We start from the raw sequence: 24,956 nt of genomic DNA, 5'->3' as shown, positions 1-24,956 counted from the left end.
AAAGAGACGAAGGCAAAAAATTGCCATCAACTTGTGTTTATGAGCTGCTGTGTTTCTAATTAGGGCCAGACACCAAATTTGCATTTTATCTTGATTGAAAGAGAATGAAAACTGAAAAAAATAAAAGCATCCGATGTTAAACATCTTCCCCTGTTTAATTCAAGGAGTAACCTTACAGCATTCAAAACAGCTGCCTTTTTTCTTCTGTTTTAAAGATCTTGGCTTTGTCAGAGCAACTTCAATTTAGAAAAAGAGGATCTCAAGTGGGTGGGGGAGAAGGAATGAGGCCACCTGCCAGCAGAGGCTGGGTGGCACCAGGCTGGGGTACAACAGCAGCCAGAGCAGTTTGCAAAATAAATTAGTAGGCACTGATAAACAAGCCAGAGGCTGGGGGAAACCCACACCTGGAAGAGCAATAGTAATGGATCATCACATCAGCCTGCCTTTGGAGAGGCTGGCTGGGAAGGATGCTCAGCACAGTCACTCCACACCAAATTCTCTTAAAATGCAGCAAAATGGAAATCAAACTAGTGCTCAGTGGGATGTGTCAGACAGCTGCCATCAGGCAGAAGGAACCAATTTTGTTTTCTTCTGCCACAGTGACTTGGGTTACTCATACAATGCAGACTTGCAGGTAGCACTTCTGGGCAGGATACGAGCTGCTGGGCTCTCTTCTCTCTCCTTTCCTTCTCTCCTCACTCTCCCCGCCACTGACACACCAAAAATCATGGAAGAAAACCAGCATGCAGCATTTGAGAGCCAGGCATCCATGTCTCCCTTGGAGCATCACTTTTCTCCCCACTGCACTAGACTCTCCAGAAGCTACTGGTGGTGTGTCCCACATCCTTCTACCTTTGAAGGAGCACAGATGACCCCCTAGAAACATGCACCAGCACTGAATCAGGACAGGACCTGTCCCCAGTTCTGCCACAAGGCTTCATCCCTGCTTCCTTACTCATATCCTCAAGAGCATCCTTGCTCTTCCCTGCTCTGTGCCCAAAGGGTGTGAGAAGATCACACAATCCTCCTGGGAAGATCAGTCAGGCTTTTAACACATGGAGGACAGGAGACCTGTGCAAAGTCCCTGCATCAATCCCAGCCCCTGTGGCATGCAGGAGACACAGCCAGCAGTGAGTGAATGGAAAAGGATTCTGTCTGCAAACCAAAACACTTCCCACAGGTATCACTGTCTGCATTGCACCTGTGACACCCACAGCAGGGAAAGGATGCTACGCCCACCAAATGCACTTTGGAGCTTAATTAGTTCTGGCAGCAATCCTGACAGTTCAGCCTGGCTGCACCTTCTTATCTGCTCTGCTATCTGCCAAGAAAGAACAACAACTCTCAGCTTCATGGTTTATTCCCCCTCCATATGTACAGTTAAGTGTATGCATGACCATTAAAAATAAGGCTACTTATATCATGGCTCTGAAACACGTTACAAACCAACTCCATCCTCTCTCTTGTTACAACATTCAAGATGCTTGGCTGCCGTGGTGTGCAGAGAGGGGCAAACACAACCAGACCACACGAGTGGTGCAGGGCTTTGGTAACTGGATCTAGGAGCTTCCTCCTCCAGCTGGGATAGTCAAGCACAGCCAGGTCAGTGGGAGGCAGATCTTTATCCCACGCTGTCGTGGCAAGGCCAGTCCAGGTCCCAGGAACTGCAGGCCCCCTCATCTCAGCACGCTGCTGGTGGCCCACATGGACGGGAGGACAATTGAATCGTCTCCTCTGGAACTGCCCCTCGGGGCAAGGAAGGGGGCTAAGGAGAGGAGGAGAGGGAAGGTGTCCTTCTCTTCTTGATGACTAGAGGACTTCAGTCTCCAGTGGTGTCAACCTTGGTGATATTTCTCAACATATAATGCATCTAAAAATAATTAATAAATCAAAAGAAAAACAGAACCATATCATGATGGGATTTCAAAGTGAATTGCTTGATGTCCAGGTAAGGCTAAGAGACTTTCTTTTTCCAGTGGGGATGAAGAAGAGTCCAGATGAAAGTAACTGGAGATGTGCAACTGAGGGCAGCCCTGTGTGCTCCTGTAAGCTCCCTTTACAAGTAAATCTGTTCTCTTATGCAACAAGACAATCTTCCAGCTTTAGCTTGTGGCTCAATAAATTTTATTATTCCTTTTTGTTTTTATTTAAAAGAATTTGTTTTCCTATCATAAAAATTAGACAACCATACCACCACCAGCAAAGTCTGTGGAGTTAATGTTGATGGCAGACAGTTTACTGGTGTTACCAGTGTCTCAAAATGTCCTACGAAGTCCATAAATGGAAAAAAACCCAAACATGATCGTTCTGGGGAGGAGCATCAAGGTGATTTTGGTTTCTTGTCCCACTGTGGTTCCCAGATGAATACTGTAGCATATCAGCAGGACCAAGTACCTCATGCCTTGAGAGAAAACCCTTCATACCAGCTCCAGTACCTGGTTAGTAAGGAAGACGAGACATTTAGAATAGGAATTTGTGACATTCATTATTTCCTCTGTCAGCATATAGATCTCTAAGACAGCACTGACCCTTCCATCTCCACCCCTTACCCTTTATTCACCAGCACGCAATAATATCCCACAGATGGGAAAAGCACTTGGCAAGCATCCCAATTTTGATGTCTGCTTGTGTGATGATAAATTAGCCACGAAGCAAAACCATCCACAGATGCCTCATTTCCCCTCCTCTCAATCACACAGCTCTTGGAAATCTTGTAACAGAGATCAGAGCTTTTGTCATCCCAGCCCTCTGTGCTCTTGTTTCCCTAGTCCAGGCTGGGATGGAACAGCAGCATCTGAAGGCATGGACTGGAGACAGCAGGAAAGTGCCTGTGGGGCTGCCAGAGTCTGCATGAACCTGATTTGGCTCCCCTGGGAAAAGCTCTAGAGCTGTAGCTCATGGGTGATGCCCAGTATGGCATCTGTCCCCAAAGAGGGGCGTGTTTGGGCACACCCAGCCCCTTCCCAGACCATCCCACCTTCCTGCTGCACGCTGTCAAAGGCAAATAGAGATACCAGAGTTCTGACAGCCCTGGCTGGCTGCACATTTCTCTCTGTCTACCTTCTCTCATTAACAAGCAAAGTGCATGAGCAAAACCTCTCCTCTCTAATCACTGATCTTGCTGCTGGATTCACTTCAAAATATCAAAAGCTCCTGTGCATTTTGTCTGTTTTCCTTAGGAGTAGGTGACCAAAGTAACCACCAACCAATTCCAAAACATGATATATAAATAAATCCTCTATGAATGAGAGGCTACAGCCTCACAAGCTGCAACAGCAGGAGTAACCCAACCACTTGTGTCTAAAAAAGGGGGAAAAAAAATCTTGACATGCAAGTAAACACAGACCACTCAGCTCTCTCACCATTCTTGCATTTTTAGTGATTTTTCCAGAGTGGTTCAGACCAGCAGCTCTGGTATGGCTCCAAAGAACTGCTATTGCCACAGGGATGTGAGGGACAATCAAGATGTCAGCCTGATGACAGTGACAATGCAGTGTAAAACTGCAGACAGCAAGTACACCCCTTTACCAGCAGCTCCAGAATGCTGCCAGGGGTCGGGGCGACAAGCTTAGGGCATTAAGCACCAAACCTAACAGCATGGTGGAGGTCAGTGCTGCTGTGCAGAATGTGGGATAAAATTCCAGGTTTGGGTTGAGTTTGGTACTGCCTCAGGTACTGGTCTGGCTTGGCTGACAGACACGTGAAGAAGGACAGTCTTCTCCGTATCACTTGACATTCCACAGACAGAAATACATTGAACAGAAACTCTGGAAGACTTAATTAAAGATCTGAAAACCTGGTACTGTACACAGGGAAGGCTGATGCTTTCACAAAACCCCGTGCTAGCAGCTGCTGTCTGTTACCACCCATGTGAGCACCAGAGTCAGCAAAGACAGGGAGCATCCCTGCTCATTTCAGTGCTGCTCCAGCCAGCTGCACACCAGGAGCTGAGCTTTCAGCCCTGCTGCCTCTGCAGCAGCCAGAGCACGGGCTAATGCTGCTCATTTAACACTCAGCCTCTGCTGCCAGCACCAGCCTGGGGAGGTGCTTGTGCCAGGACCCCAAGGAGCAGCAGTGGGTGCTGGATGGCCACCAGCAACCCTGCCACACCTCACTGCCACTGGTTTCACTGCTGGGGCGCTGCCTGCTCACTCCACTGTGTGCCAGAGGCAAATACATCATTTAAATTGCAAACTTCCACAGCCAAGATGACCTCCTCTAATGGTTTCTCCTGGCTTGTTCAGTGTCTCTGACCTTGCTCTTCACTATCAACACATTCAAGTGTTTAAAGGCGAGATGTGTAAAATAACTTACCTTAATTGTACCCTGACTGTTAGCAGCAATAAGCACGTTGGACTCCTGGAAATAAAAAAAAAGAGGCACTATCAGAACCTGCCATTGCTTTCCCCACCCCCCTGCCTTTTTTTTTTTTGGATGAAGAAGTTATTTTTATCTTACACATTAGAAGTCTATCTAATTCCAAAGGGATTTAACTCTTCCTATATCCGAGATGCTTTAAAGGCTAGAGGTCTTTATAAGTTATACTGCCTTGAAGAATTAGAAAGCAATAATCCTTAGTGCTTGTACAGAGCTTTAAATCTCCAAAGCAATTTACAAACATGAATTAATTCTCGCAGCCTCCCTGTGAGGTGGACTAATAAAAATAACAGTTATTTCATCTTTTGGCAGCCCACGGACAAAGATCTCCAGCGCCCTAACTAAACCAACTAATCATCCTTACAAAACCCCTCTAGCTCTGAGGCCAAGTGGCTCCAGAGGAGTAAAACAAAGAGGAGAAGAGCTTAGAGAGCAATCGCAGATGCACCCAGTTTGAAAGGGAAGATAAACAGAGAGGGCTCCAGCCCTGCCTTAAGCAGAGAGGCAGCATCTATTTACCTCCTGCCAATTGATGGAGTTGCATTTGGAGGTATCCTGCTTGACTGCAAATTAATGGTCTGCTGCATCAGTCAGGCAACCCCCAGGCAAAAGCTGGAGACGAGAGAGCGTCTTCTCCCCAGACCGCATTCCTCACGTGACCAGCTAGCACAGATGCACCCTCCCCAGCCAAAATCCTATCCAAAATCTATAGGGAAATCCATACATGAGCGCTGGGGTGCTGGCAAGAGCCCCAGAGATGTGGGAGGAAGCAGTGCTCCCAGCCCGGTGTCCTGCAGCCTCCTCGTGCAGCAGATGTAGTGTGCGCTGCCGAGCCGCCCGCAGAGAACTGTTTTCTCTCAAGACAGTTGATATCTTTTCTGAGACATATTTTTAAATTTCTCTTGCTGCTGCTATCCATCCCCAGACAAACTTGCTGTAATTACCCCATTGCTTAACACATGCATTTTTAATGAACTCGGTGACTAGAACACGCCCTGCTCCAAGGCAGCTCAACACAGCCCCAAGCAGCCTCACCACGAAGTTCAGGACTTTGCACAGCCCCAAGATTTGGGGCAAAGGAAGAAAAATCCCCTTCAGTGGGAAAATCCATTTATCAGGTAAGAATAGCCTTGTGGTGGACCACTGGGCTAATTGGCACAGATAGATTCATTCACCCTGGCACAATCATTAGAGGATTAGTTAAAACTCCTAGTATTATCTCACTAATGATCCTCCAAGTCTAAGCTCCTGAAAAAAAAGTATATCCTCAAAGGAAGAATATACTGCAATTTCTATTAATTTGGTGGTTAAGAATCTAATGCAGTGAACTCTCAGTTTCTGCTTAACAACATTAAAATCAAAACCTACTGTGGGGGTGGGGGGGGGGGGTGGGGGGGAGCAGATACAAATATTATCTGGGCACTGAAACAGGGACCAGGATGCCTGATAGGATTCTGAAAGCAATGAGGGACCCGCAGCAATCTACTGTGCGGTGCAGGAGACCTGAACTCTTGAGTGCAGATGATGCAGGGTTTGAATGATTCCTGTTTGCACTGTGAGTGACTGGTAATTCACCCGGCTGCTGCAGTCTGCTGGGGTGCCACTGTAAATGAACTCTGTTTCAATGAACAGTTTTACCTGCTAAATAAAATAAAAATGCCAGAGGGTAATTTACTCTCACTCCCTTGTTCTTCAGAAGCCCCTGGGTGTTGGGTTTTTTTCTGCAGGGTCTGAGCTAATCACTGCTCTGCTGCTTTCATCCACAACCATGAGATGCAAACAGAAGCAGACAGCAGCAAAATTAGCACCAAATCTGTCAGTGAACAAACAGTGACTTGCTTGTTAAGGCACTCTAGCACTGCTTCTCCAGGAACACAGCTAAGTAACTTGGTTTTAATCCTCCAAAGAAACAATTCACTTCCTTTTGTGTAACCTGTGAAACAGTGAATATACTCAACGTGTTGAACACCTTAAGAAGTCATGAAGTTGTTTAGATCTGCAGGTTTGCAGCTGTGTGCACATTAAACCAATCTTTTTGCCAGGACATGTATGAATGGAGTCACCAGGACCTCAAAAGAAAACCACCATCACACCACTGAACTGGCAGAACACCTATTTCCCCAAACACACCACTATTACTACCTGTCTCACTGAAAAACAGGGCCTCACCATCTATTGTGGCTGCATGTTCTACTTTTACCAAAACCTGCTGGTGTTTCTGTTCAGGGCAAGTTTAAAGACTGGCTTTACTCATCCCTTCCATTTCTGCTGCCTGCAGGAGCCAGCAACTCCCAAAGCAGGGGCACTGGGAATGTGGAAGACCCAGCCCAACTGAGTAATCCTGCTCTGAAGAAAGCAGTTATTAAAATTACTCTTCTACACATGAATTTTCTCCTATGAGTGGTTTGCACTTGCAACCCCTCTTACCAGGAGAGGCAGAAGGAACAAGCTGCCTTTGCTTGAACAAGACTGAAGAAGAAAAATGAACAACCATAGCACATATTGAGAGATTAGGGTTTACTGCCTGGCAAACAGCAACATTTTGTTCTGTGTGGCTGCTAATCTCAACCTTTAGAATCTTGGCCCTCTTAAGGCAATAGAAAAAAGCTCTGGGGATGTCAAAATTATGCATCTCATAATTTTAGTGTTTTTTAGTGTTACATATGAATTAAAAAATTTAAGTGGCAAACATAGGTGCATGTCAGGACTCAAGGTATTATATTAATAGGGTGCAGTTCCAGAACTGCTCTAACATGCTCCAGGGTTGAATTCTGTGCTAAGACCTAGGAAAAACTTTCTGCACCTGCCTGCTTTTTTTTAGGACTGCAGAGATGGTATTATGGGAAATCTGAAGGGCAGTTCCCTGACATGGGAAGGACTTGACTCCACCAGGAATCTCTGTTATTGCACAGGCTGGATACATATCCACAAGGAGATATCCATTATGTAAAACAAAGCTGTAATTTGGTCTTGAGTGCAAAGACAGACCTTTGTCCTGAACCTGACACATCTCTCTCCCCAGTCTGAATACGACTGCTGGACCCACAGGAACTTTAGAGCATTCACCCATGGGATTTGAAGGGACTTTCACTGTTTGCACCAAAAAAAAGAGGAATTTTTGCAGCCCATTCTTGATGACAATGAGAAACAAAATCAAGTTTAGGACCTTCCAGAGTATATGAGATACCTGCTAAATTCATCATTCAAAGGAATTATTCACCTGGTGACAGCTGGGTTTTGAAGCACACTGATTTCCTTCCCTCCAAGATGAACCCTATTTTGGATGGCCCTGGGGAAGCAATTTGTACAGGAAAGGAACAGAGGAGAATTAAAGTCTGGCTGACTGTTGGTATTCATGCAAGAGTAGTCAACATTAAGACAACCAGAAATGCTCTGGATGTTTTGTGAGCTTTGAAGAAACTCAGCTGAACAACTCCAAAGTTGTCAGAGCCGCTCCAGTGCAACAGGGAGTCAATGACAGCTGAGGGTGGAGCTCTTCCACTCCTTTACATCTTTGTGTAAGAAAACACTGCTGGGAGGAGAGGATACCTCAATGAACGTGATCCCAGATGGACAACTGAGAAACCAGACACATCTCCTTGTGTGATACCCAAGTGGGCTCAACTCCAGGGAGCAAGGAAAAGCTCTGGATACACCCTCCACCCTCCCAGTACCTGCAGGGCTCCTCTCTGCTCTCCCTCCTCACCAGTAAAGATCTGTCTCACTGCAGCTGCAGGAGCTACACATCCCTCTCACCAGTGGGCTCATGCAAAATCTTTTAGTCTTCCTCTGCTGACATCAAACCTGTCCCAGAAGGGCTCAGAGAAGGGCAAGATAAGCACAAATCACTAACAGATATTCTTCCCTTGGACACAATCCTTTCTGAGACTATTCCTCCCTTGCTATCCCACACATATCAATTCCTGAAGCGGAGATCAGAAGCCCACGCTGAAGTGAAAAGCTGAAGAGATCATTCCTTAGGATGGATGTGTTTCCAAGTTATATGTGCACATTTTCACATGAAGGCCTGGAAATAATTTTTGTGTCTTTCACCATATTATAAATAATTACAGGCATAATGTTTGCACTTTTTTGTTATCCCTCTTTTTTTGCACAAATAAAGGAGATTCACCTTAAACTTCCAGCACAGCCATCACTCAGGTAAGCATGAGTTTCCTGGATTTTCAGCTAGGTTTGTTCTATGGATTCAGAGTTCGGGTTTTTAAAAGATCTTATTTTAAATTAACAACTTCTCACCTTCCCTCCCCAGCAGCTGTTTTGGCTAACAAATGGCTGTTTTCTCAATACTTATTCCATAGAGCTGGGGCCTAATTAAGCAAAGCTGTTGAATCAGTGGGACAATCACTTCGGTGAGAAAGCTTGCACTCAATTGTCTTCTGTTATTGACAGGTAGAATAAAAGTATATACCTGAATTAAATCTAGTGCTGTTTGTATAGAAACTCCATTATTTAAGTAAATTTACCCCTTCATACTGAAGGTGGCAACTATTATTCTAGTGCTGCCTTTTAGGACTGAGCTGCAGACTATCTTCAAGACATATTTCACCAGAACTTTTCCCATCAATGTCACACACAAAGTCTTTCTACACATATAAATGTGCAAAAGTGGCTCCCCAATAGACCACCACTGCTTGACTGCTCTTCATCTTGTAATTAGCAGATTCTAATGGCTTTTCACTCTAATTCTCCTGAGCCCTGGTTATTTCCTTGCTGTATGGCACAAGTCAGCTTTTTGTTTTTGAAAGAAAATAACAAATTCTAACCAAGGAAACACAATTAATGTCCAGTGTGCAAAAATCAAGGTTTTGAAAAGCTGAACTGCTAGATTAGATCCCTTCCCAGCAGGACAATGTGCTGCATGCTAAATGTTGGGGTTTTCCCCTATTCTTGTGATACAATGAAAGGTGCACAAGTGGGTTGGTTGAGGTGGTGCACAACCCTTTATCTCCCTGTAAACCAGAATTTACTTCCTATGCCTAACATGAATCCCTTCTGAGCAAATTTAAAGGAATGTCTATTATCTATACTGTGAACACCAGGCTCAAGCAGAAATTAATTACTTTACACCAAGTGCTTCTTTACAGAACAAGGTCTAACATATAAAAGATGTTGTACCAAAATATTTCAGGAGCAGCAACACCCAACTCTTTAGGTATTAAACCTGCAACAGAATGTGCACACCTAAACTGTGTGTTTTAATCCTTAGAAACTGTATTTTTATCTAATTCTGAAGGTAATTCCTTTGTACACAGAGAGGTAAAGCCTCTTTAGGCTTATCTGGGTCCCAGAAAAAAAGAGAAAATTCAATCCATCTGAAAAAGATGTTGTCTGTTCTTCTTTCTAGATCCAGCTGCAAATACACAATTGTTTGGCTTTTCAAGTTCACAAATGCTACACAATTATACCCACCCAGCATAACAAGGGTATTTCCTAAAATATTAAGCCACAGATTTAAAGATTATGCCATTCCTTTGACTCACTTTCTGTAGAAAGACTTGTCTACAATCATATACACATATATAGTTTCTTCTTATGTCAGAATTCATGGGCACACGGTAAAGCTTTTTAGAAAGTTTTCAAACAAATCAGTGTTTTCATCATCCTACATCCTGCAGAGTTTGCAGCTTCCACATCAGATGAAGTACATCTCACTAGGAAATCTCCTCAGGTAGAAATTCAGTATCTCCTTGAATTTCCTCCCTTGTTTTTCTGCATTTTCAGACTTTAATCTCTATACCTGGGATGCCTTTATCAAGTTTTCTGACACTTCCACATCTGGTATTTCTAGCTGCAACTCAATACACATGATTACAGCCCTTTTTCCTATTCCCTGAAATAGTCTTCTCAATTTTGGATTTTACAATGCGTTTTTCTACTTCTATTCAGATCAAATGCAGCAGAAGAAGATGCTGTGTAAAACTGGAAGCTTATTTGTTATCATACATATCCAGGTCTGTATTCACAGCTCATGGGTGCCCTGAGGAGAGCAGCAAGGCTTGCTCCAATGACACACTCAAATAAGCAGTAAGCTATCTCTCAGCCAAGTGAGAAACCCTTTTTTCTTAATGTGCCTTTTTTATTTCTGCAGGTAACTCTCAAAAAACAGTATCAACAAGGCAACTGAAGACAGAGCTAGAAGAAAATAGAAGTACACACGTCTCCAGTGCTGTACACAGCCACCAATTTCCTTGTTTCTATGCCATCTTCTGAATTCAAGATGGAAATGGAGGCCAATGACATTGATGGGGAGAAGGCAAAGAAAGCTCTGCAAAGGCAGGAGAGCCAGCCAGCAAAGCCCAACCCAGCTACTGCTGATATATTACAGGCAACTGCCTCTGCAATGTAGTCATTCTAGAACAAAACAGGTATAGATGAGCATAAAATTTATTTAGAATCCAAGATGAGAAAATCTCATTAGACACTTATTATTCTGCATCTACTGCAAAGCAAGATACACAGCTCTAACAGCTGCTGCACACTCCCCCATCAGGAAAGGTAGGGAGACATAAGTTAAAACCAAATTATTCTGGTGTTAACCCTGCACCCCCAAAGCACAAGTCTTTCCCTCCTCTCTGTAGGAATATTGAGTTCTACTGCCCATTTATCTGTGACAGGGTGTCTAAAGTTACTTGTTCCTATAGTCATAAATTCTGAGATATCAGATGCTCCCCATAAACAATATGGTCAAGACCTTGAAGGAAGTGGCAGGAGTATATAAATACAGCTTACAATAAAGATTCAAAAAACATATACATACACATGCAACAACATTAATATCAATATTGCAAAACCACAGGAAATGACAAGCCTTAGTTTAGTGAAGACAGCTTTAGCATCAATTCTTTTAAGACTTAAAACTCCCAGATATTCATTTGGCAATGCAATGCCATTCATCACTTGACAACTGCACAGTTTAAGACCTGCATTCCTACTGCCGATGTCTCCCCCCTTTCCCTTCTATTGTTTGTTGCAGTCAGTCATTACATCATGCTGGAGGTGATGTATTTAATCTCTCCCTAGCCAAGGTCAGGCTGCCCTGCCCATCCGTGCACTGTGGGGCAAAACCAAGCCCCAGGGTGTTATCATTAATATTGCTATTGCATATGTCTCTCTTGCAAATTTGCATCAGAAACAAAATACACAATCTGGAGAAAACAGCCACCAATCTGCATGAGAGTATTCAGACATATAATCTAAATCTGGTACTTTTAGATTTTGATTTTGTGCAGACCAGTGGCAAACCATCAGGGATCAGAGCTGTAAACAGAAATCAGTAGAATGTGAAAAGCCTTTTCTGTTCAAGCTGCCCTGAATTAGATAAGACAAGCAATCCACCCCACAAACACCAGAGCTATGCAGCCCAGTCCCAAAGCACAGCAAGGCCTACAGCTCCCAGCTGCTGCACTAGGAAGGAATGGATGCAGGCAAACATGACAGAAAGGTTCTCTCCCCCCCAGAAGATGGCTGGGCTCTGGAACAGGCTCCCCAGGGAAGTGGTCATAGCACCACGCCTGACAGAGCTCAGGATGTGTCTGGACAACACTTTGAGGCATGTGGTGGGATTGTCAGGGTGTCCTGTACAGGGCCAGGAGTTGGACTTCATAATTCTCGTGGGTCCCTTCCAACTCATGATATTCTATGATTCTATCCCAGCTGTTTGGTCCTCTTTAATTTACAGCACACTCCCCTTGCCCTTACTGTGAAAGGCAATCTTCAATCTGCTAAAGCCCTGCTTCATGTTCAGATGGTTTTGTCGTGCCTTTTTCACACTCATGGTGTGCCTCTCTCACCTCTCTTATCTTCTCTATTCTTCTTTCTTCTTCCAAGTCAGTGATTTCTTTTCCAGCTCAACTGTACCCAACATTCCTCAGCTCCCTCTTTCAAATCATCTTCACACTTGTATCAGCAATTCCCTTACTTGTGCAAGAACACTCAGGTCTTTCCAAGACCATCTGTCCTGTATTCTTCAGGGCTTTTGTATTTGTGAGATCATTGTCCCTGGCATGGCATTTCTCATCAAAACCTTACTTTCAGCACTCTGTTGTTGGTTTCAACTGCCTCTTCCACAGTACTAGATACATCTTTCCATCTCCTCTTCCTCCTCTAGTGAATTCACCTTTGAAAATCCTGCCTGCAGCATGATTTCCTTTCCTTTCCCAGTGCCATTTGTTTCAGTCTCTAAATAGCTGAATGGTAACAGGTTTAAAATTGATCCAACCACCTTGATATTAATATTTTAAATTATTAAGTCTTAGTTCTCTAATGCCAATAAATCATTTATATGTGCACATTTAATTAACAATCCAATCAGTAAAAGCAACTTTGCATTTGCACCACACATTCTATCAGAGGAACCAAAGACACATTACAACATTAATTAAGCATAATAAATGCCCTGGTGAGGTAGTGAAGTATTACCCTACATGAGGGGAAATTGAGGCAACACACTTGGATTTACCCAAGGTTAATCCAGATGTTCCCAAGGAGGTGTTGAACAAAAAGGGCAGGGATGAAGGTTAATCTGAGGTTTAACTCTCTTCACAAGAACTCCTGTTGGAACTGCAGTATTTGCTTATTTGCTGATGGGAAATCCATTTCAGTTGCATTCCTCTCCCAAAACCACTTGAGGCACAAACCACTTCAATCCAGCATGCTGAAAACCAGCCCTAAATTGTGACAGCCAGCCAGGTGAGCCTGAACACACTGGATCCTACATCATCCCCAGCTGGGGGTTCTGAAGGACACCTTGTGACCTTCCCAGATCACAGTTCACACCTACACACACACCTGAGCTCAGGGGATGCTGGACACTCACCTGCTGGTCTGAGGTCCCAGGTGCAGTCAGTGTCTGGTAGCTCCGGGTGCTTCAACAGCTCAACCAGCCCATGGGGAATTTCATACCAGGCTCCCGTGCCTGGTCATTCAGGAATTCCAAGCAGGAATTCCTCAATGACCCAAGCTAACCTCTGGAGACAGAGGTTTTGCAGCTGTGTAACTGGTGGGAATACATACACTGCCAGTGGGACAGGCTGGGAAAAAAAAAAAAAAACTTCCTAAACCCCTCACATGACACCATCCCCTCAAGGCAAAAGTGGAAGAACAATTCATGCACCCCGACCAGAGATGGTGCAATCAACACAGGAAGATGGGTTAGTCACAGGTGATTTCAGGAATGATGAAGGGAGCCAAGCTGAGCCAGGCTGGCTGGGTCAGCAAAAGGGAAACACTTTGGCAGAAACTCATGAAATCAATTTATTTAAAACTGATAATGGATACATAGTCTGCTACTGTTCATTTTATATGGTTGGCTGTCAACAATCTGGGGCAGCCAAGCTGGCTGGGCAACACCAGTATGGTGGGGTGAGCAGGCTGGAAGCCAGATGCCCACCAAAGCCAGTCTGTCACTCCCCTCCCTCAGCTGGACATAGGTGACAATGGGCTTAGAGTCAAGATGAGGACAGGCAGAGGTCACTCTCCAATTACCATCACAGGCAAAACAGGCTCAACTTGGGGAAAATCTGATTTATTACTAATAAAATCAGAGTAGGATAATGGGAAATAAAAGAAAATCTTAAAACCACCTTCCCCCCCCCCACCCCTCCCTTCTTCCCAGGCTCAGCTTCACTCCTGATTTTTTCTATCATTTTCCCCTCAAGGACAGAAAGGGACAAGGAACTAGAGCCACAATCAGCTCATCACATACTGTCTCTGCCATTCCTTCACTTCTCAAGGGGAAGAGTCCCCAAGCTCTTCCCCTGCTCCAGCATGGGGTCTCTCCCACTAGACACAGTTCACAAACAGCTTCAACGCTCTTCATTAACTGCTCCAGTGTCAGTCCCTGTGTGGTCACAAATCCTGCCAGGAAACCTGCTCTAGAGTGTGGGCACCTCTCTCCACATGTCCTGCTGGGAACCTGCTCCAGTGTGGCTTCCCACAGAGTCACATCCTCCTTTTGGGCATCCACCTGCACTGGCACAGAGTTCTCCAGGGGCTGCAGGTGGATCTCTGCTCTCTGTGGACTCCATGGCTGCAGGGGAACAGCTGCCTCAAAGGCTGCAGGGAATTCTCTTGTCTCTGGAGCACTGTGTCCTCCCTCCTTCCTCACTGAGCTTTGGGTCTGCAGCAGAATTGTTTCTCACATACTCAGCCCATCTTAAGTACATTATCCCAGAGGGGCTACCAGCATCACTGATGGGCTCAGCTTTAGCCAGCTCTGGGTCCATCTTGGAGCTGGCTGGCACTGGCTGTGTTGGACAGGGGGGAAACTTTGGGAAAGTTCTCACAGAAGCCACCCTTTCAACCCCCCCACTACCAAAACCCTGCCACACAAACCCACCTAGTAAATTGTATCTCCTGCAGGTTGGAGCTTCTTTGCCCCATTCTAATGAAAAATGCCTCCACTTCCAAGACTGATCTGACATAGATAATCAAAAAAGAGCCAGCCTGAATTCTGACATTTTTAGTTTCTATGCTTTATCTGTAATAATATCCCTTAAACTTACCCAACCATTTTTAAGTGGGACCCCACCACCAAACCAAAGCCAAATCCTGATACAACAATCCTAAACCAACCAACTTTGAAAGTTCTGGACATGCATTTAAATCCTGACCATTGCATTAGTGGGTCTCAAAATAAGGTTGCAGGGGGACTTGAGTGCTCAATAAACACATTAACTCTTCTAAATGTCTTGCTTATGCCAGCTGGAAAAGAAGGATGATGGTTTCACTGCATCTGCAAGCTTTCTAATTGTGTTAGTGGATGGGCCAGAAGTCTGGCAGCCATGGAAATCAAAGTCCTCATTTCTCTTTAGGCCAAGAACAATATATTTAATAGCCACAGGAATGGAGTCACAGTTCCAAGTGTCAGCACTGAGGGTGCTGTTTGAGGCAGGGAACAACAGCATTTGTTAAAGCTGAGGCTGCAGGCAGGGAGTATGGGGTATTACAAATCTGTGGGGCAAGCAGGACTATAGCAGTAGGAAGAAACACATCAGGAAAACAAAAATCTCTCATCCCTGAAGGCTGCTTCCACCCAAAGGGCTGCAGGCTGCTTGGTGGTAAGAACAGACAGGAGAAGGATACCTGCAAGGTGGCCCAGCTTGTAGCTGCACAAACCACTATTTATATAAAAAGATGTATTTATAATTTTTTTCCTTTTCTTTTCTATGCAACACACATGTGTCATAGAAGTGACCTCACCAGAACCTGGTGAGATAAAAGAAATAATAAATGGTTTCTTGTGGAGAAAACTCAAGGCACAAACATTAACATTAGCACACAGAGAAGCTTTATGAAATTATACCTATACTAATGCTATTTATAACATATGCTGATTTGGGAAAAAGGACTTTGATTTGAGGAATGAAAGTTTAATTAAGGTAAAACAAAAATTTCCATTAATCTTGATAGAATTCACAGTCTGCTGCTCTCCTTCACCATCCACTTCAGCTAATGCTATAACAGGATCAAGAGCAGCCCTACGTACCTGAAGCCTCCTGCAATGCAGACAGAGCTGGGCAAGCTGTACCAGAGCACGTGGCCTTCCCTAGGCTTGGGAAATAGGACACTTTGTCTCCTCAAGATACCATGCCAAAAATGCCCTGAGTGCAGTGGGCACATGTTTTCACTAGCCAGGACACACAGGAAAATGAAGAAGGGATGTTGAAAAACTTGAGGATGGCAAAGAAAAATGGCCAGAGCCTAAGACCTGCAGGCAGGTTCTGATGGCATGCACCTCATGTCACATGCACAAGTTTTCTCTTGAGCAGCTAAAATGCCAGCTATACTTGAATCTTCTCCCTGCATGAATTCAAGTTATAGAGTTTGTATTAAAAGTATTTCCCGTCTTCTGTTCCCACACTACAGTCAAGGATGAGGCAGCAGAGCAGAGTATCTTCCCCAGCCAGTAGAACCATCCCTTACACACCTGTGGCCAGAAGGGATTTAAGGCTGCCTTGGCTCACAGCCAGTGAGGGCTCTGTAAATGTATTATAATTGTATGGAAGAGGGAGCTGACCTTAACTGTGGCCAGGTCATGCCTGCAAAGCTGTTTGGAAGACAGGGATCTTTGCTTTGTACAGTGAAAGACGCTGGAATCTCTAAAAGAAGAGATTTCAAAGCCATTTTTGCAGGTCAGTTTTCAAAGTAAAGCCATGATGCAAACTATCAGCTTTCATTATAATACTGCATGATATTGATAAAGACAGAACAGTAAATTGCATTTTACTAAGGTCTGATGGTACATAAAAAGTGAAGAACTTCATTAAACAAAATCATGCAGAGTACAGTACAGATGACACACATGAAGTTGCTTTCAACATCCTACTCCTGATGCTTTCCCCATTGTATTTATCTGAGGGGAGAAGGGAGTGAGAAGACACTTATGCCTTAGGCATTAAGAATGATGAGAGTACAGCTTTGTAGCTTTAATACAATAAATGCAAAGCATGGCATCTTCCCTATTTCATTCTGCAGAATGAACTATTCAAAAGATTGTAATGAACTTTGCATCATCCAGAGGACTTAATTGTGCCTTCTGCCTGCTTCCTTAATTTCAGCCATCTAAAACACTTCTGAATCCAGAAGCTTGAGTGAAACCAACAACTAAAATGCACCCAAGAAGTCAGAAATCACTGGGTCATTCAGGTGTTGAAAAGCATTTTAGATTTGAAAACAAAGGATGCAAAAAGAACAAACAAGGAAACCCACCAAGGACTGAGATTAAAGTCAGAAGGAAATACAAGATGTCTTAAGACAAGTTCATTGATTGTGAAAGGGAAAAGAATACCCAAACTCAGCACAAAACTTATACTAGACGGAAATTCTCTATTCTTTCATTCACCTCCCAACTTTCCCTCTCCCTCAACTTGCTCATTCACTCCCTGCAACTTACCCTCCCCTAAGGAATACCAGGAGGCAGCCCCTGAATTTTAATTGCATTTGCTATTTCACTAAATCCCATAGATTTAAATGGGCAAAATTAGTTAAATTCACCTAGCAGGCATTCTCCACAGTACTAGAGGAGAAGCCACCTGAAGCTGTAATATGGGCTTTCTTTTGTTTATGGCTTTTAAATAATTCAGAGAGGAGCTGTCAAGTTGAATCTGCAAAGCTCCCTTGACTTTGGACTTGTGCTATCAGACTGCTTGCCTATTGTTTATAAAGACAAAAAGGAAAACGTTACGGGATCATATGTCTGCACGGGAGGGGAGTCAAGGACTAGGAGAACAAGGGCTGTCAGGACAGAAGTCATAAAAAATACAGATGGGAAAGCAAAAGTAGGCAGTAGGTGAAATACAGATGTACCAGCAAAGCAGCAAGAGCCAGTTGCCAGTTTGGTTGTGCTATAAATACACAGCACTTGCAGCTTCTTGTGGAATATGATGTCGTCCTTTAAAAAGAAAAACCCCAAATGCAAATGGTAGCTTTAATTAGCAATTAAAACCCCAACTTCCCAGCTATACAATTGCAGCTGCCTCTTCCAGATCTGTCTCACTTCTGCAAACCCATGACAGCTGTCAGGCAGTGGGCCAGCACTTAATAATCATTCCCAAACCTCAGACAGCACAATTCCATCCTTTCTTTCCTTTTTTCCGGGGCTCTTTGGCAGACAAAGATTTACTAGGTCCTACCTGGGGACAGCAGCAAACCACAGGTGATGGCCCTTGGCATCCCAGGGAGTTCATACATTTCAAGGTGCCTTTTAGAATTTTTTCTTTTTAAGTGACTCTGTGGCATGCACAGTTCTGATGGGGTTTTGCAGAGTCATTTTCAATCAAAGCTGCAAACCTGACTTTAAAGCAAATGATTGTTTCTTAAAGCAGCAAGAATGGAGAGGGGAGAGAAAACCTTAGGACATGCAGCCTGCTCCACTCATGCACATCCATCCAACCAGAATGCAGTCACCTCTACAGCCAGTTTGCTAAACCTAACAAGAGCTTTTAAAAAAGAGTATTTTAATACAAAACACAATAATTATGATAACAAGTCTTGCTCCAAACCTGTAATCTGAGCTGGATTTAACACTTGGCACTTATACTTAGTTGTGGATGCTGCAAACAAAATCCTGCACATGTCCACTGTCCCCACATGGTGGGACATTGCAGCTGAGGATGCTGCAGGAGCTCTCACATTGCAGGATAACACATGTGTAAGGAGGGGAACGATCTGATTTAGCTGGCTGTCCTAAAGCAGACAGAGACCTCCAGTTTGCTCTAGGAAGACTGCAACAGTGGACAAAAAATATTTATTTTGCCCATGACCGGTCCCAACTGGTCCCAGCAGCTTCCAGTCCTAGAAAATTTTATGATTACACCAGCCTTTTATACACTGTCTTTTATCCTGGGCTCCTGACCGTATCAAATCCTAAATGAAACATGATGTAAGGCATGCAAATAAGCCAAAGAAGAGAGGATTCACATAATAGGAAAATATCATTAAGTGGAAGAGTTTAACTCAGAAGGTCAAAATCATTCTAACCAGAAGAAAGAGATGCTGCATGAGGCACACTCACATGTCCCAAAGCTTTAAATGTGGCACTGACAGTGCCTTTCTTACTCACTCAGTGACTGCCAGCCAACAGCAGGGCCTGGAGCTGCACTGCCATTAATAAGTCCCTAAATTTCTTGGCCTTGAATACACTCCTTAGCTCCAGGGAACAGTTTGCCAATGTGCTGCCTGCCAGAGTCCCTACAGCAAGATGCTTCTTTACCACTCCCATACCATGTCCCCTTTTCTTAAAAATTATTTTAAGCTAGGTATATGCATCTGAAATAAGCAATGCCAGCTCCCAAACTTTACTAAAGTACAAGTCTCAGCTCAGGTAAGAACCCTGAAATGAACACAGAGCCTGTCCAGCTTCCATGTCACAGCCTGGAAATCCTTTAGTTAGCTGGTTCCCCACCATGCTCTCTCCTCAAAGAGCAAAATCCAGTTAAAATCATAACTCTGTTCCAGGCTGTAACTGGAGATTTAGGATGACCTATGGGTCTACACACTTCCTGGCAGAATACAAGTGGTTAAAAAAAGACAGTACTTTTTGAAAGCATGTTTTTGTTGGGGCTAGCAGAAAGGGGATCATGCTGTGGCTCTGCTGGACACGCTGCCCAGTGCTGGAGTTTGTCCTCCTCTGGGTTCTTAAAGAGGAACCAAAGCTGCATCAAGGAACTTTATCCATCCATCCTGGCTACTGCAGAAACTCAGGAGCAGCTCAGTTTATGGCAGAACTCAAAGCCATGAGCATTTTCACTGCATAACAAAGTAATTTCTAGCTAATACACTGAACAGATTTAACCCATTCTCTGCTACACCTCCTAACGACTTTATTCCAAAAGCCAGAAAGCTTTTCACTTTCTAATGAGCCAGCAAATGAGTAAAAAGCAGCTCTCTTTGTATAATGTACTCACAAGCAACTCTCTCATGCTTGTGATTTCTCAGCACTGTGAGACTGAAGTGAGATGTGGGTAATGTTCTACATCACTGTTTAAGAGCAACTCAATCATCTTTGTCCTGGATTAAGTCTTTCTCCCGATTAAATTTAACAGAGCAATGAATAGGAAATCCATGACTTGGGAAGTAGGCAGATTTTATCTTTAAACCCAATTCACAAGTAAAATCATCTCTCTTACAATAGATAATTCTGCTACTATTCAAGTTATTTTCACACAGTGGCTATAAAAATTATCTCTAGATATCTCAAATGGAAATGACTGTTTTTAATGTTCCCTGTCACTTTGAATGCATGCTAAGACTAACAATACTGCATCAAAAAGAAGAGCTCAAGAATCAAGAAATCCATTAAGCTACCAATGACACTAATAGCAAAAAAAAAAAGGAAGTAAAAAAAGACTCAAGTATATAAAGAAAAGAATTACCTACTGGGATTACAGGAGTGAACAAAACCCCTTGTGTTGCACCACTGTACTTCTGATTTTCTAAAACCCTTCAGCTACGTAAATATTAGAATACAAATCCCACCTTTGCTGACAGAGGGTGAGGGGAAGACAAACACTTCTGGCATTTGGTGTTTTTTTTAGCTCATCTGCTTCATCCTCCCTTGATTTTAGATATTCTTTCTGAAGAGTTGCTGCTGTTGACTCATTCCTCAACAGACACCACAGAGCTGAAGCACGTGGTAGATACTCTGCTTTTCTCTGAGCCTGGTGATGCTTAAAATGTTTCAGAGCAGAGATGGTGAGAAATGCAAAACAAAATACAGGGGATATAAGAAAATAAAAATTACTGTCCTCTTCAGGACTTCACATCCTATTTTTTATCCCAGCAAACTTGCATGTAGTGGTATGAACATCAGTAAAAAGCTGCCACAAAGAGCTCATGATCATGTCCTGCCCTACCTAATCCATCCAAGAAGAGATACAGGACTGCATCATGAAATGGCCTCTAAAATAAACAAAGCCATGCACACAGCACATACACAGTACTTGTTTGTGGGGTAAGGAGAGACAGAGACACTGGCATTTGGGGTCATTTCATTACTTCATTAACTTTGATATGTGATGAGGTGGGCTCAAATGTCACATTCATGTGTTACCTGGAATTAATACAGAAGCCCCAGCCTGACTGAAAATACATTATAAATCTACTTCAAATCTCTTTGCAAAGGAAAACAGCAGAAACTTCAAAAACCTGTACGATAAAGAGTTTTCATAACTCCCCATCTCGCTCCAGAATGGGCAATTCATAGGTTCACAATGAATACCAAAAGCCAAAAATTTACTGGTGGGCTTAAGAGGAAACTGTCCTTGTCCCTGCTGCCATGCTCAGGCATCTCTGCTGCTGAGGGAAAACCAAAGGGAATTATGACAGAAGAGGAGGGGTGGATGCAGAGGGTGGCCAGGAGGCACAGAAAGGGTCTGAGTTCACACTCAAGGATCTGCTGGGAGAGCTGTGGTCAAATTGCATCCCTTCACCTGTAACAGTACAACCAGCAAACATTTGTCTGAAAGGAACCTCCAAAGTAGTATTCTACTTAAACTTCTGAGCCTTTGCTTACTTTTGGACAGCTAAATATATATATATATTCTTGAGTTCTGAAACAAAGAAAATGCCCAAGCTCCCAATGCTGGCTGCTGCCTGCTATAACAGCAGAAGAAAAGTTGCTAAATTCTGTTCTACTTCCAATTTCCCAACAATTTGAATTTTTTCTGTTGCATTGTCAAGGAAAGCATGAACCTGGGAAAAACAGAAAGCCAACAGCAAACTGAATCCTTTTGTATTAAATAAGGACATTTGTATTTCGCTTTCATGTGATTTCTCTCTCTTTTTTTTATTACTCCTGCTAGCCCAAATTTATCTTTTCAAATGCTGGAGCTAATGTGCAAGTTGTGAAGCAAGACATGCAGAGAAGAACTATTAACCTATTTTAATCAAGGATCTGTCACTCTAAACAAATCAAGATATCCCCCAAGCACACACTCTCCAGACCAGAGCAGCTTGCTGTTACTTAGTCATTGGAAGAAACTCGGCCAGAGCAATCTGCTTTGTAGAAGGTCTTTCCTGGAAGGAAAAAAAGGCAGTGAGGTATCAATTGATCAACCTAGAAACTAGGAAAAAGAATCATGTGTGCTTGACTGGTGATGCTGAGCCTCTGCCAGCGTGGGTCATGAGCAGGGACCTGCTCCCACTGCAGTTAATTTATATGCTATTTGCAGATTACAGGTAAAAGGAACTTTTATTTACTTATTTAATGGATCAGAACCAAACTTTCCTCCCAGTATATGTAATATTACTTATCTTCCCTCCAGTATCTCTTATTATTATAAATACTTGGGGAACCTTGCTCTGCCTCATCTACAGCTCCTCAGGCTGCCCAGCTACATCTCTCTGCTTAACTTAATATTCACTTCAGACATACTGAAGTAAAACTAAAATATCCAGTACTGCACCAAACAGCTCACTTCTCTCCAGCTTTAGCAGCTAGATAAGCATTTTGGAAGTGATTATGACATACAATACCATAAGAGACATAATTATTTAAAGCAGCACTTCCCTCGCAGAATTCAAAACACCTCGTGCGAGGGTGAACGCCCATCAGCTGCACAACCCCAAATTTAACAGTGCCATTTCTGTCAAAAAAGGCACTCATTACATTACTAAACATAACTTTCCTGTCATACTGGCTTTCTCTTCCTTAGAAAAGACCGATTATTATAATTCTGTGTGTAACCCATATAAAATAATTATGTCTCCTAATCACATATCAGGTAGTTTCAATTCAGACACAAGATTGCCTTCAAAGGAGAGACCATTTTCACTCAATGCACATACCTAGCTCATCTAGTATTAGCTAGAATTAGAGCAGAACACCACCAAAAGAAATTTAAACAGGTTAAAAGGATATAAACTTGTGTTGCTGTTAGAAAACCAGTCAGAGCAGTTGTTTTTGCAAGCCTTTATTCTCACTTTATTAACATGCAACAGAATTGGCACTAAGCTGGTTGGAAATTAGTGGATATCAAAAGGCTTTGGGGTTTTGTTACTGACAACAGAAGGGCAGAGGGCATACAAAAAACTTCAGAATGGATACCCAAAGCCAAGCAGTAACTATTAATGCACAGATGTACATAAAGTAAAGCTTTTGAAGAGAAAACCACCTATGCATAAATGCTCCTACTTCTATTTAACCCAGAGGTTAAATTATCTGATCAAAATCTTGTGCTGAAAAGGAAAAAAATCAGTTCATATTTTTTCCACTTCATTTAGACTGTGTAAAACATTAAATCCTGTCATTAAAATTGCTTAATTAGGAGTGCTAGAGCAAAAGGTTGATGCAGCTCATGAATTGTAACTGCTGAATGGTGGTGGCCTGGCAGGACTTGCCATCGATATTAGCACTGAAGAATGGGGAAAAGAAAAGAGAAAACCACAATAATGCAAAGTTGTTTTGACTTTAATTGAAGCAGTGTCACTTGTTAGAGGGAACAAGGTTATAAACCAAATTCAAACAGCAGTGACAGCAGACCACCACCCTTGTGGGGCAATTCTGCATCTGCACAGAAGCTGGCTTCAAAGGTCCAATGCCAATGGCATTTCAAAACTTGCCTCATTCTTGCTTTTGTCTTGCTGCTCTGAACCCAAAGTCCTGCTTCAGCAGTAAGTGCTGGGACACACAGCTCTACCTCTGCAGCTCCTTTCTTTAATGACCCCCTTCATCTGCTCTGTAGCACACCGAATACTGCCCTACTGATAGCAGCTCCCAGCATCCAGACCTCATCTCACTGGCACTTTGTGCCACCCAGGGACTTCAGCAGATGGCACTTCACACAGAAAACAGCCAGCATGAGCCTAGCAGTGGAAAGTAAAGCAAAGGCTGCTCATGCAGGAGATGCTCTGACTCAGAGGAAACCAGCTTTAGTGAGAGCTTGACATCAGGCAATATTGGCTCAGTACCTACAGAACTTGCCAAGATCCTGCTGTGACCTACTGCTTTCAGGGGGCTCTGCTCCAGGAGACTACACAGAATAGACATTATATACAGTGGGTCCAGAGGAGGCCACTAAGCTGATTAGAGGGGTGGAACACTTCTCCTTTGAGGACAGGTGGGGTTTTTCAGTCTGGAGAAGAGAAGGCTCCAGGAAGACTTTACTGCAGCCTTCCAGTATTCAAAAGGAACCTATAAGAAAGATGGGGACAAACCTTTTAGTAGGGTCTGTTGCAACAGGAGAGGGGCAAAGGGTTTTAAATTGAAAGGAGGTCAATTTAGAACAGATGTAATGAAGAAGTTTTTTTACAATGAGGGTGGTGAGGCACTGGCACAGATTTGTCCAGAGATGTGGTGGAAGTTTCATCCCTGGGAGCGTTCAAGGCTTGCTTGGATGGGACTTTGAGCAACCTGCCCTAATAGAAGGTGTACATGTTTACTGCAGGGGGTCGGACTAGATGGTCTCTAAATGTGCCTTCCAACCCAAACTACTCCATGATTCTGTGATTGTAAGTCCCCCCCAAAAATACGAGGAATGAGCCTTCTTCCCTAAGGCTAAGAGCTGTAGGAGGGCAGAGACAGAACACCTGCCACTTCTAATTCCCACAGCAGCTGAAATAAGGTGCCTTGAGACAAAGGCACAATGCTAAGATAAGGCATGGCAAGAGAAAAGTGTACACTTCATGATAAATAGCTTTCCAGGCATCATTTGAAAGCCCCCCCCAAACCTTCCAACAGCCTAATTAATTATTTCATCAGTGGCTTTAGAGCCCAGTAGGGTACATATCAGAGTCCAGACCAAGGGGTCCAACAGCAGCACTGCTGAGATTGAGTGAAAAGGGAATACAGTTGTCCAATCATTTAATTCTAAAAGTAAGTGCTCCCTGAATATGAACCTGCACTTCTTTTTTCCTCTCCACCCCAGTATAAGTAACACAAATAATTCTCTTTGAAGTTGTGCTGTTTAGGAGATAGCTTATGTAAGTGCCACATGATACATACTGCTGTCCCTTGGAACATTATGGCTCAGTAGCAACCTGAGGATGGAGCTGGGAATGCTAGGCTCCATGTGAATTCCTGACTTTGGTTCATCTGTTATAAAACTGATACTTGAATAAAG

General features: G+C 43.4%; 1 protein-coding gene and 1 non-coding gene across 3 annotated transcripts in view; both read right to left on the bottom strand.

The window, feature by feature from the left end:
• Nucleotides 1-1,344: 1,344 nt before the first annotated feature.
• The window catches only part of COP1 (COP1 E3 ubiquitin ligase), a 123,854-nt gene continuing 100,242 nt past the window's right edge, over nt 1,345-24,956 (bottom strand). For both annotated transcript variants that reach the window (XM_002191990.7, XM_012575418.5), the window contains exons 19-20: nt 4,315-4,359; nt 1,345-2,435 (exon numbers count right to left, since the gene is read on the bottom strand). In XM_002191990.7, coding sequence (XP_002192026.7) covers nt 2,418-2,435; nt 4,315-4,359 — 63 coding nt within the window. In that variant the 3' untranslated portion in view covers nt 1,345-2,417. The remainder of the gene's footprint in view (nt 2,436-4,314; nt 4,360-24,956) is intronic.
• On the bottom strand, nt 18,545-18,679 carry LOC115496320 (small Cajal body-specific RNA 3). Its single transcript, XR_003961793.3, has one exon.

This window comes from Taeniopygia guttata, chromosome 8 (genome assembly GCF_048771995.1).
Source record: "Taeniopygia guttata chromosome 8, bTaeGut7.mat, whole genome shotgun sequence".
NCBI classification, from domain to species: domain Eukaryota; kingdom Metazoa; phylum Chordata; class Aves; order Passeriformes; family Estrildidae; genus Taeniopygia; species Taeniopygia guttata.
The sequence above is the reverse complement of the archived record's forward strand: the minus strand, read 5'-3'. Positions and strand labels throughout refer to the sequence as shown.